The sequence below is a fragment of the Moschus berezovskii genome, chromosome 16 (assembly GCF_049115385.1).
Source record: "Moschus berezovskii isolate FMDL1 chromosome 16, NW_MosBer_1.0, whole genome shotgun sequence".
Lineage (NCBI taxonomy): Eukaryota > Metazoa > Chordata > Mammalia > Artiodactyla > Moschidae > Moschus > Moschus berezovskii.
Genome location: NC_142475.1, coordinates 47,635,220 through 47,648,942, shown reverse-complemented (window position 1 = coordinate 47,648,942; position 13,723 = coordinate 47,635,220). Strand labels below are relative to the sequence as shown.

General features: G+C 42.9%; 1 protein-coding gene across 1 annotated transcript in view; it reads right to left on the bottom strand.

The window, feature by feature from the left end:
• LACTB2 (lactamase beta 2) overlaps positions 1-10,487 on the bottom strand; it is a 38,558-nt gene extending 28,071 nt beyond the window's left edge. The window contains exons 1-2 of the mRNA XM_055432055.2: positions 10,295-10,487; positions 4,595-4,758 (exon numbers count right to left, since the gene is read on the bottom strand). Of these exons, the coding sequence (XP_055288030.1) occupies positions 4,595-4,758; positions 10,295-10,416 (286 nt within the window). The 5' untranslated portion in view covers positions 10,417-10,487. The remainder of the gene's footprint in view (positions 1-4,594; positions 4,759-10,294) is intronic.
• Between the last annotated feature and the right edge of the window lie 3,236 nt (positions 10,488-13,723).

The window sequence follows — 13,723 nt, the reverse complement described above, 5'->3', positions numbered from 1 at the left end:
CTGAGATATGAAAACATTAACAACAATGTAAACCATAGTACCCTCCCTGACACAAAGGTAATCAATTACTTAACCAATCAACAGCTGAGTGGGCAATCATATAACCAGTATATCATGTATAGTGAATACAAGCACCATGATCCCAAAGTGCTTAAAAACTGTCATAGTTGGGGAAATAAAACACAAACAGGCAATAATTAGAGGACTATACTCAGGCCTGTTTCATGGATATACTAAATGGACAATGCAGCTCATAAAAGCAACAAGGGTTGAGAGAAAGGAGTGACAGGAAGGGGTTCATAGACACGATAGAGCTTGAGGTGTGACTTACAGGATGAGCGGGATGGGAAAAGGTTCAGAGGAGGACTTGTGGGGAATGGTGTTAGTAAAGGCAAAGAAACAAGGATGAGCTCTGTGCAATAAACCAGCTGAAAGATAGTGAGCATCAGGGCTAGGGTGGTATCAGTGGAAATACGGAAGGAGAAAAAAACATTCCAAGGAAAACTGACAAAGGATAGAAATCTGGCTGGTAGGGAGAAGACAGAAATACCATGAATATAATAAAAAGACAATAAAACAACAGCAACGAGACCTTCCCTCTTCTCAGTTCCAGACTCTATTACTTTGCATCTTATAAGAGGCAGAAGCAAAAAATAGTATGTTATGCTGGGAACTGACATTACACAATAAGGCTGTCTTCATTCTAGAGTGAGATAGTGAGGCTTTTTTGTTTTTATTTTGTAATCTATGCGATTTTGCCTTTCAGTGAAGCAGTGGAGATATTACATCTCTAGTTATGAGATCTTTGGCAGACAACCCTTCCAAAAAACTCACAACTATCTCAACATTACAAAACAAATGTCATATGATAAGTCTGTATCATAAAACTATGCAAATTTGAAAACATATCCTATTCACAACAGCAATCTATACAGGCAAAATGAAGACGGGCACACTGAAAGCAATCATATTGAGATGGAATTCATATACTATAAACTCGACCCTTTTGAAATATGCAACTTACTATTGTTGTTGCTGTTGCTACTGCTGCTAAGTCACTCCCCCTTCCCTGGGATTCTCCAGGCAAGAACACTGGAGTGGGTTGCCATTTCCTTCTCCACTATTGTTGTTAGGTTTGTTTTTTTTGTAAAAGTATATTCAAAGAACTATACACCATAAGCACTATAAAATTTTAGAACATTTTCAAATCCTCGTACTCAATGGTATTCACTCCATATTCTTTCCTTCTCCCTGCTCTTGGCAACAACTTATCTACTTTCTGTCTCCACCATATAATTATTTAAACAGGAGGAAACCCTCAGTCATTTGTTAAGGTTTATGGATTATAACAACATTGTTGATGCTAGTTATTTAAGCTGATACAAACATGTGATATTGCTCTTGTAGAATACTTTCTAATAAAAACATTCTAATTGAAGAGCAGGAAGCAACTGTTTGACTCCTAGGTCTTGGATGTTAAACACATGGCAAAGGCCCAGCTGCAAAATAATAATTATTTTTCAGCTGCAAAATAATAATTATCAGATAACAAAATATATTTTATAAGATTTATCCCAAACCAAACCAAAACACTCAGATGGTCCAAGGCCATCTAATTCTCATGTCTGGTAAAATTCTGGTTCCTTGTAAGCCACTGCTGCTGCTGCTGCTGCTAAGGCGCTTCAGTCGTGTCCGACTCTATGCGACCCCATAGACAGCAGCCCACCAGGCTCCCCCGTCCCTGGGATTCTCCAGGCAAGAACAGTGGAGTGGGTTGCCATTTCCTTCTCCAATTCATGAAAGTGAAGTGGCTCAGTCTTGTCCGACTCTTTAACGACCCCATGGACTGCAGCCCACCAGGCTCCTCCGTCCATGGGATTTTCCAGGCAAGAGTATGTAAGCCACTGCCGCTGCTGCTGCTAAGTCACTTCAGTCATGTCCGACTCTGTGTGACCCCATAGACAGAAGCCCACCAGGCTCCCCTATCCCTGGGATTCTCCAGGCAAGAACACTGGAGTGGGTTGCCATTTCCTTCTCCAATGTGTGAAAGTGAAAAGTCAAAGTGAAGTCGGCTCAGTCGTGTCCGACTCTTTAACAACCCCATGGACTGCAGCCTACCAGGTGCCTCCGTCCATGGGATTTTCCAGGCCAGAGTATGTAAGCCACTAGGAGTTCCCAAATCACATACTGATTGCATTTTAAATTTTGTAAGCAGGTTGCTTAAGAGGCAGCCTTCCCTGGTGGCTCAGGTGGTAAAAAATCTGCCAAGAATGCGAGAGATCCAGGTTGGATCCCTGGGTTAGGAAGATCTCCTGGGGTAGGGCATGGCAACCCACTCCAATATTGTTGCCTGGAGAATCCCCATGGACAGAGGAGTCTGGTGGGCTGCAGTCCATGGGGCTGTAAAGAGTCGGACACGACTGAGCGATTAACTTATCTTCCCACAAAACTCTTGTAAATGGCACTCATAATTTTGTTATGTCCTGTTAGAAACATAGGTTGCTAGCACTGTAAAGTAGTTGAAAAACTTCTGCCATGCTAACAGTTAAACAAAATTATAAAAAAATTTAAACTAATAATTAAAATATGGAACAAAAAAGTGAAATGGAACAAAAATGATAGTGATTAACGATTGAGAGAGTGAAGAAATATACGGAACTTTGGGGAGGAGACCCTGAAAGTTACCTCTAAACAATTTTAGTGCTGAGCAACTCAGGGTTTGCATGTAGCTGGTCTGGTTTCCACAGAGTTCAGAATGAAACACAAGCCACGTCTCAAATAAGCACTAAAGTTTTCGTGGCTATAAAGCTGTGTCAAATTTCTCCTTTTAAATCAACATAATAGTTAATTTATTAAATAAATATTATTTTGTAGGGAACTCAAACCTATTTTCATGATTAATTTGAAGAAAGTGGGTCAGACGACCATTAATAGGTGAATGGATACACAGATGGTGGTATATTCCTACCATGAGTTACTATTTGGCAATAAGAAAGGGACAAACTGCTGAGGCATGAAACACAGGTGAATCTCAGAAACAAGATGTGGTGTGAGAGAAGCCAGACAAAGAGTGGTTCTGTATTCTTCCATTATAGGAAACTTCAGAACACACACAAAGCTAACCTATTGCGAAATGAAGCGGATGTGTGGCTGTTGAGGGTGAAGGGGGAGTCCCCGCAAAAGGCCATTGGCAGATCTCTTTTTGCGGTGGTGGGAGAATTATCTTGATTGGAGTGGTCACATCAGTGTTTGCCAAACTATACACTTCAAATGGGTACATTTTATGTATGTGAATTCAAGCTCAATAAAGCGGATTCATGAAGGAGAAAAAGGGGGCCGTAAGTATTCATCAATCTGACCCTCACATTAAAAGAAGTGACCAGAGGTAATTAAGGGTCCTCAGTATAGTTTTTTAATTTGCAAAATTCAATGATGGACAAGAGAAAGAAAAGCGAGGACAGGTCAGACTGAGAAAGAATAATTTCCTGTGGTGGACAGTCCCCTTGGATTGGAAAAAAGGAAGTGAGAAGGTAAGACGTCAGGTTAGACAGGTTTTCACAATCGGCAGCCTGGGATATTGGTGCTGGCCCTGAGAATATCTTGGTGTCCCAATTAATCTCAAGGCCTAAAAAGATAGTAATACAAATAATACTAGTTGAATGCTATGTGCATCCCTTGTGTGAATGAACTTTCTCAACTTGTCTTTCCAGTGCCTTGGACAGGCCAAGCACAGTCCTGTTCCAGTATCCCGGCCCTGCAATGCCTGCAGCCAGGTAAGCCCTGCTCTCAAACACTACACTGCTCACTGCCTCTCCCTCCACCCTGGATATCTCTGCCACCGCCCTCCTCTGCTTTACCCTTTCTCCCCTTGCTTTCATGTCGTCGCTTTACTTTTCTTTGTAGTACCTGTCACCATCTGTTCTATGATTCATTTACCATTTACCTTCCCTTTGAGAATAAAGCTCCATGTTTTGTTCACTGCTAGGTTCCTTGTGTCAAGAATAGTACCTGCATATAGCAGTCACTCCAGTGTTTGGTAAAGGAATGGATGGATGGATGGAACTATGTATGTGATGGTGGGATGAGCGAATGACAAAGACGGTAAAGTGTCAGTACTTAAGAGATTTCAGGACAGAGAATTACCAATATGACACCCCTTCCCCAGTAATTCAGTTTATCATGGTGATTGCCTTATGCTCTGGAAGACATAATGGATAAGAACACACCCACCTCACAGTACTCAGGCCATGTGATCGGCACAGTGCCGGGCACACAGTAAACATTCAACAGTAGCTGCTTACGTGTTTAATCTGAAACAGTAAGTGTCACACAAACTAAATTAAAACTGACCTTTGTTACTGGGCAACGGGGAAAAACACCAGGTAAAAGAGATCAGAGGTAGAAAATGGGATTTTTCTTTCCTTATTTGTTAAAACTGGGGCTAATTTACAAGTTACAGTAGTTTCTGAAAGTACCATTTAATTATGGGGTATTCAGTAAATGGTTTACTAGCTTACTTAGCTCTGTTAACTGAATTAAATGATCCTGAAAACACAGTTTTCTTCAATGTGCTTAATGAATATTTTCTGTTTACCATTATTGATGCTTTCACAAATATCTCCTATGCCTCCAGCATGATCATGGTGCCAATGGGTCACTATGATTTCCTGGATGGCTGTGTTAAATTCCGTCAGAGCCTGCTTTAAACAGCCGATATATTCTGGGACTGATGGTTCTCCAGTGTCGATGAGGATTCTCCTGAAAATTAAATGGAAGATAATCACACAATCAGAACACATACTATCAACATATCTCACACAGATAATTTACAGTAGGTGTAAGAAACTGTATAAATTGCCTTGCTTCCAAACTGCTTGAAAACCAGATGCAATAAGCTTAACTATAATCAACTCACCTTAAGAAGATTCTTTGAAAAAACTTAAATGTGAGTCTCAACAAGGAATAATAGCAATGATACTGAACACTTCAGTTAAGTCGCTCAGTCGTATCTGACTCTTTGCGACCCCATGAGTCACAGCACGCCAGGCCTCCCTGTCCATCACCAACTCCCAGAGTTCACTCAAACTCATGTCCATCGAGTCGGTGATGCCATCCAGCCACCTCAATCTCTGTTGTCCCCTTCTCCTCCTGCCCCCAATCCCTCCCAGCATCAGAGTCTTTTCCAGTGAGTCAACTCGTCGCATGAGGTGGCCAAAGTATTGCAGTTTCAGCTTTAGCATCAGTCCTTCCAATGAACACCCAGGATTGATCTCCTTTAGAATGGACTGGTTGGATCTCCTTGCAGTCCAAGGGACTCTCAAGAGTCTTCTCCAACACCACAGTTCAAAAGCATCAATTCTTTGGCGATCAGCTTTCTTCACAGTCCAACTCTCACATCCATACATGACCACTGGAAAAACCATAGCCTTGACACAGCATTTAAAAGAAATAAGGCACAGTTCCAAGGATCTTACCTGTTTTTACAACTGTATTCCTTGTAACAAACTCTGAAGGTAGGTTCATTATTATACCCAGAAATTAAGTAACTGGCCCAAAGTTACTTTGCAAAGAAATGGCAGAACCAACATTCAAGCCCAGGTATTCTGGTGCCAGAATATACATTTTTATTCACTCTGCTCTCGAGATTTTTTACAGCATCCTCAAATGTCTGAGCAATAGGGAAGAAGCTGATTCAGTGGTTTCCCTAAGGAAATCTAGTCTTCTGCACTATATACAAAATGAAGTATTGGGGTTTCCGTATGTGAAAGTGAGGGCAGCATGGGAGCAAGGGGTGGGGGTGGGGGTATGTTTGAGCTGTTTCCTTCCTTTACTCAGACAACTTACTTTTTCTGCTTGTGGTTCTGAACCCTCCTTCTGCTTTGTTTGCCCTTCCTCCCTGTTTTATCAACCTGAATATTCACTGGAAGGACTGATGCTGAAGCTCCAGTAGCTTGGCACCTGATGCAAAGAGCGGACTCACTGGAAAAGACCCTGATGCTGGGAAAGATTGAGGGCAGGAGAAGGGGGCAACAGAGGATGAGATAGTTGGATGGCATCATCGACTCAACAGACATGAGTTTGAGCAAACTCCGGAAAGATGGTGAAGGAGAGGGAAGCCTGGCGTGCCGTAGTCTACAGGGTTGCAAAGTCAAATACGACTGAGCGACAGAACAGCACTGTTTCATCGGGGCAACAGTCTTTCTTTCTGAAGTTCTTTTGAAGAAATAATGGCAACATTTTCCTCCTCCAGAACCAATTCACCAACTTCTTAAATTCATGCTGTTTCACAGGAATCCCTCCCAAGTTGAGGCTGGGGGAGAGAGGATTCATCCTGATGAAAAGTCTGTTATTCATCTGTGCATTAATTCCTCAATAACTATTTATGAATGATCTACTATGTGCTATGCTTTTCTTTTTTGTTGCATTTTACATTTTTGTTTTTTTTTAACATCAAAAATGTGCTATGCTTGTCTTGTAAGGCAAAAAACTATCTTGCCTTGGAAAAACAACCTGAGTTTATATGTTAATGACATCTCTTCTGTGACTTCTGATGTTGACTGAATTGCCACACTGGAAACTTCTCTTGATAGTGATGACTGGATTAAAACCTTTAATTGTACTATCCTAGACTTACTCTTCACTGGTCGCATCAAATATTAAATAATATATTCACTTTGGGAGCTATCTGATGATTTATGGTATCTACAAGTCTCTAAGCCAAGGGAAAACAAAGCTATTGTTATGGATGTACTTCTTCTGCCAAGTTCATAGGACACCCTTAATACAATACCTGAAACACTGCAGGCACTTAGGCACTTTTCTACTATGAATGAATGAAAGCTTTCTTTTTTCTCTTTTAATCGAATCCCATTTAAAACAGTAAGAAATACTATGTCTCCAGAAATTAAAAAAAATACCAGAAGTGTTTTATTAAAGCACAACTAAATCAAGACTAAGTTGCATTAATACGTTACAAACAGGACCTCATTTTATTAAGCACACTGCAAGGAAAAAAGGAAGTTTCACTTTTCACCTACATATAACAAAGTCTCTTGAAATGTCACTGTGAAGCTCCTCCCACCAAGGACTAGGGCTTGTTTCCTCATCCTTTGAGTCTGGATGTACACTGGGTTTTCCTGTGGCCCATGGACTGACATGAAAGTGATGGCTTGCCATTTGTAAGCCTTTGCCTTTAGGTCTTTACATACTTCCGCTCACTGGAACCCTGCAATCAGCCAGTGAATACGTTAGGCTAGCCTAGGGCAGGATAAGTGACCAAACCAGAAAAATAAAAACCATACACTACTACTTTGGCTACGTGGGGAAGAATGGATTCAACAGGGACAAAAGTAGATGCAGAAAGGCCAGTGAGAGACTATTTTAAAAGCCTAAGAAAGAGTTGTACTGGCTTGGACAGGTTAACAGCAGTGGAAATGTTGAGATCTTTATAATGGCTTGGATCTGTGTGTGCAGGAAGCAAAGAAAAGTGGTCAAGGAGGGTACTAAATACTTACCTTGATTATATATGGGGATGGTTCTGTTTACCAAGATTCAGACAACTGAAAGAAGACAGGTAGTTTAGAGTGGTTTTGAGGTATCCAATTAGAGATATAAAAAAGCAGCTGGCTACCCATGTCTGAAGATGAAACCTGGATTTGTCTACAATGAAGCTATAAATTCGGGAGTTATTAATGAATACAACAAGTGAAGCCCAGGAAGTAGTCAAAATCTCCTGGGTAGAGAATACAACAATGAGAACAGAAAAAAGAGTAGGACTGTCTCCTGAGAAACTCAAAAGCTTAAAATATCTGCTAAAGAGGATGATTCTATAAAGGAGATTGCTAGAGAGTAAACTAGCTAGAGAGGTGAGAACAAATCAGGAGAAGGCTGTGTCAATAAATCAGGGAGTGGTCCACAGCGTCAAAAGATACTGAAGTTCAAATAAGATGGGAATGGTAAAATGCCACTGGGTTTAGTGATACAGGAGCCACCAGTTCTTAGTGGAATAGATGGATATCACTTATCAGAATCACCCGGACCCAATTACTATTCATTTCTAGCCACCTAACATCTACTTTATACAGCAGAGCAGCAGCACCTGCACATTAACTTATCACAGCTCACCTGCATGGGCTCAACCTCATCTCTCTTGCTCTCATCTGTGAGTGATTCCACTGGCCATTCATAGACATCAAAGACGGTGAATCTGTTCTTCCCTCAATCAGCTTCAGGTTCTTCACGTCTTTTAGCACTAGCACTTCGCCACGCTGAGTGTGATTCTAGCGTTTAAAGATATAGTATGGATTTTTCATATAACATCGTCCCTAACCCCCGCCAACTTCTTCATCTGGTTTTCATACAGAACCAGCCATCTGTTTCATCGCTGGAGGAAAAACAGGCTGTGTTGAACTTATTGAGAGATAGTACACTGATCTCCTATGTTGTGTTTTCCTGAGAGACTTTCCAGGATAATTTTGAGTATATGCAATTTTCATCTTAGGTACAGACTTTAGAACTCATTTAAGATGACAACACTAAAAACCGAAGAGCATACCTGGGGTAAGAGACTTCCTGGGGTGAGTGAGTCTAAGCCAACCCCAACTCTATGCTAGACATCAGGTATTTTTTTTTCTGCTTAATTTTCTGTTCGCCTAGGCCCCGGAGACAGCTTAAAGCTCTGACTCTGCGTCGTTTATCCTGGACTCAACTTTTCACTTTCTGCTAGATGGTCAACAGTTTCAGATTCTCCAAGCTGCTGCTTCTAAAATTGTGATTTACCAGAAAAAGGCAAATACAGTGCATACTTCAAATGAAAACCCAATAAACTATGCTTATGAAACTGTTTAGTAATCAACTATATTTTACTAATTGTAACACGCCTAGTTCATGGCAAATAGATGGGGAAACAATGGAAACAGTGAAAGCCTTTATTTTTGGGGGCTCCAAAATCACTGCAGATGGTGACTGCAGCCATGAAATAAAAGACACTTGCTCCTTGGAAGAAAAGCTATGACCAACTGAGACAGCACATTAAAAAGCAGAAACCATTACTTTGCCAACAAAGGTCCGTCTAGTCAAAGCTATGGTTTTTCCAGTAGTCATGTAAGGATGTGAGAGTTGGACCATAAAGAAAGCTGAACACCAAAGAATCGATGCTTTTGAACTGTGGTGTTGGAGAAGACTCTTGAAAGTCCCTTAGACAGCAAGGCGATCAAACCAGTCCATCCTAAAGGAAATTGACCCTGAATACTCATTGGAAGGACTGATGCTGAAGCTCCAATACTTTGGCTACCTGATGCGAAGAACCGACTCCTCGGAAAAAGACCCTGACGTTGGGAAAGATTGAAGGCGGAAGGAGAAGGGGACGTCAGAGGATGAGATGGTTGGATGGGATCACTGACACGATGGACATGAGTTTGAGCACTCTTCTAGAGCTGGTGATGGTCAGGGAAGCCTGGCGTGCTGCAGTCCATGAGGTCACAAAGAGTCGGCCACGACTGACTAAATTTAACTGATGAACACGTCCACACTGAATAATTAAATTCTGGGCTCAAGGTAAACTGTATCTTATTTTCAATTTTTATTATCTAGAGTAAGGACTACACAAAGATTGCTCAATGCACTTCCTGCGCAGTAAACGACGTCCCCGTTTCTGCATGATACCACTAAAACAGAAGGCGTCTGAACAAGATAAAAATCTTGGTAATACATGCAGGTTATTCCATTCGCAGAATAATTTAAAATATTTAAAATAGGCCACACAACGGTAACAAGAAACAAAGTTAGTTAGCTCTTCTTTCCCCAAGCTAGCTCGCTTTCCCCCAGACTCTAGCAATTTGAAGCAAGGAAAACCTGCTCTCTGCTATCGAGTTAAGAATAAGGCCTCAATACCACCACTCGCTTTTGCGAACGAAGTCAAACTCAGGGACAAACACCAGTGAAATTCAGGTGAGGAAAGTTAAACGCGTTTCTGGATTCTTAACTCCAAGCGATCCTAGTGTCTCAACAGCTTAAACAACCTCACTCTGGCTTTCAAAAACAAAGTAAATTGGGTCTCGAAAACAGGAAAGATGTTCACTTTTCCTTAGCCATTTGTAAGTTAACACAGTTGACTACCCCGGGAGGAAGTGATTGAGGGGATGGGGTGTCCGAATCGGGGTGGGCTGGGGCAGGACCCCACGGTGCAGGCTGCGAGCACACAGCCTCTCCGCCCGCCGCGAGCAGTGCCCGCAGCCCCAGCTCCGTGCGTCCCGCGGGCCGGTGTGTATGATGGCGAGGGTGGAGAAACGTTTACCTGGGGCCGGTCCCCACCAGGTAGGTGTTCGTGCCCTGCAGGGTCATGGGACCCGGGTTACAGCCCAGGACGCGGATCACCCGACTGGACAGCCGTTCTATGCGCTGCAAGGTGGCAGCCATTTCCTCCTCAGCTAGCCGCCGCGGAGCAGGGGGTCCGCCCAAGCGCGGAACCAGCAACAAGGCCGGGGGCGGGGCCGGCGGTCACCTGACGCCGCGCGAGGGGAGTGGGGCGTGGACCCGTAGCTGTGCCGGGGGCGGGGACAGGGGTCACGTGGTGCATCACGAGCGAAGTGGGAGGGCCGGGGAAATCAGCCCCGGTGCCGTGGGCAGGGCCGGAGGTCACGTGTTGACGCGCGAGCCCAGCGGGTGGGGGAGTCGCCGGTGTGCGGGGAGGCGGGGCCAGAGGCACGTGACTCTGGCCGAGTTTCGTGGGCGGCAGCGCGAGGTTGTTAGCTGGCACGAGGCGCGCGGGGGCCTGAGGCCAGGCAGGACTCCGGGCCTTTCGTGCTGCCACCTGTCACAGAGCCTGGTGGTTTCGCAGGAGTTTGTTTTCAGGCAGGCGAGTTTGTTCGACTGCGAAAGACAATTTTTAACCCGGGAAGTGCTGTGATGGAGCAAGGGGCAGGCAGGTTTCGGGTTGGTTACAGAGCACGGAATCCAGGGAAGGTTAGCTAGTCGGGTTTTCAGGCGAGGGTGTGAGTGTGTGTGTGAGGAGGAACTGGTTTATCTTTTATAATAAATAGCAGTAAGGGAGGTTTATTTAGCACTTATTGCTGTGTCGAGTGCGTTTTACAAACACTACTATTTCATTTAATCTTCACAATGTGAAGAGGAAGGCAATATTTTTATGTCCATTTTACAGACGCAAAACGGAGGTTTGGAGACTTGCCCCGACCTTGTACCGACACCCGACGCCACTCCTGCAGCGGGTTCAAGGAGCTCCGCTCCCTTTTGTGCCACTTGCAGTACTCCACCCACCCCAAGACTAGCGCGAACGCGTGTGTTGGGGGTGTGCCCGTGGGTGGGAGGTTGTGTCAAAGAGGTAAAGGACTTTTTTTTCTTTGTAAGGAGTCCTTTTCTAATCTGCTGAGCAGTTAACTACCCCAGTGTTAACTAACCCTCCCCATTAAAAAAAAAAGAAATCCGGTTACTGTTTTCCTAAAACGAAATGCAAATATCTCATCATCAGTTTCATTCCCTTAGGGGCAATTGTATGTACTGGAGAAGGAAATGGCAACCCACTCCAGTGTTCTTGCCTGGAGACTCCCAGGGACGGCGGAGCCTTTCGCTGCCAAGTCTGTGGGGTCGCACAGAGTCGGACATGACTGAGGCGATTTAGCAGCAGCAGCAACCACCACCCTAGAAGATGTGGAACACATGTGATATCCTAGCCCGTGCCTTTTTCAAAAGAAATGATAAATTGACACGTTAGATGCTAGTGGTTCTAGAATTTAGGCGTTTTTCAAGATAATTATTTTTAATTGGAGGATAATTGCTTTACAATATTATGTTGGTTTCTGCCATGCATTAACATGAATGCCCCATAGGTACATCTGTGCCCCCTCCCTCTTGAATCCCCCTCCTACCCCATCCCACCCCTCTAGGTTGTAGGGCATGCATTTTTAACATCCTTTTTAGTAGGTGTTTCTGGAGAAAGGACTGTTGCTCTGTATGCAGTATTTGTATTACAAATTGAAAGTTTAATATTACAGATTTCTTGAAAACACACCTGGATTATGTGTGGCAAATTTCTTTCCCTGTGTCTTCAAGATGTACTTTTAATAGCAAAATGTATCAAAAACTTTCATTGAAACAATCATGTGAATTATCCCCTTTGCAATGGGAAGGCAAGGGACAAGTCCTTTAAAGTCATTCCCTGTATCAGGTATTTTCAACTCAACAATATTTATTTGTCTGTTATCAGTAGCTCTTCCAGCAAGAAGCTGGCTTTCCGTTTTAAAACCTCTCTCCTGGAAAGTCAGCAAACCTTTGAGAAGACAGTGGAACTATTTTCGTGGGGAGCTCCACTTTCTTATTCTGTAACTTTTTTTTTTCCCTCGTGAATTAGAATTTCCCTTGTGCCTTCCGTCTCAATTATATTTTGAGATGAAGACCCTTGCCAGGGTCTTCATTTGGTAGATGAAGAAATGGGCCCAACAAATAATTTAAAAGTTAAGTGACTTGAGTCGAGTCATAGAAGGAGACGTTAGACACTAGCAGAAGAGCGGAACAGAGTGTAGGTGATGAACTTGGTTTAGAGGAGTTTAAGTTGAGGTCATTGTGGGATATACCCATAAAGAAAGCCACAAATAGATGTATGGCTTGAGCTACGAAGAAAGATAGAGGCTGCAGATTCAAAACTGAGTCTTTGTGAATATCAGTGTAACTTGAAGTTTTAAGTTCCCAAGAAAGAAGACCAATGATTTTTACATTCTGTTCAGTTACATTTACCATAATTGATCAGCTGTCTCTAACATGTAAAGTATTGTCGTTTATCTGTGGGAATGTGTGTAAAAATGAATAGGATAACTTTATAGAGGCTTATAGATAAAAAGGAGATGTATATGATAGTATTTTAAAGCATATGCAAGTGAATCCTATAGAAGTATAGTGAAAGTGATGAGATTGCTAGAAGGAAGGAGAGAAATTAGGATGATCTGAGAAAGCTTAACAGTAGTGGATGTTAGCTGATTCTTAAAGGATTGATATAACTTTTATCAGGTAGCTGGAGGAAGAAGGGCTTTCTGGACAGTAAATAACCTTGAGCAAAGTCTTGGTAATAAGAACTGTCCAGGTTGTATATTGTCACCCTGCTTACTTAACTTATATGCAGAGTACATCATGAGGAAGGCTGGGCTGGAAGAAGCACAAGCTGGAATCAAGATTGCTGGGAGAAATATCAATAACCTCAGATATGCAGATGACACCACCCTTATGGCAGAAAGTGAAGAGGAACTCAAAAGCCTCTTGATGAAAGTGAAAGAGGAGAGTGAAAAGGTTGGCTTGAAGCTCAACATTCAGAAAACTAAGATCATGGCATCTGGTCCCATCACTTCATGGGAAATAGATGGGAAAACAGTAGAAACAGTGTCAGACTTTATTTTTTGGGGCGCCAACATCACTGCGGATGCTGATTGCGGCCATGAAATTAAAAGGCGCTTACTCCTTGGAAGGAAAGTTATGACCAACCTCAGTTCAGTTCAGTCGTTCAGTCGTGTTGGACTCTTTGCGACCCCATGAATCACAGAACTCCAGGCCTCCCTGTACATCACCAACTCCCGGAGAGCCATTACTTTGCCAACCAAGGTCCGTCTAGTCAAGGCTATGGTTTTTCCAGTGGTCATGTATGGATGTGAGAGTTGGACTGTGAAGAAAGCTGATCACCGAAAAATTGATGCTTTTGAACTGTGGTGCTGGAGAAGACTCT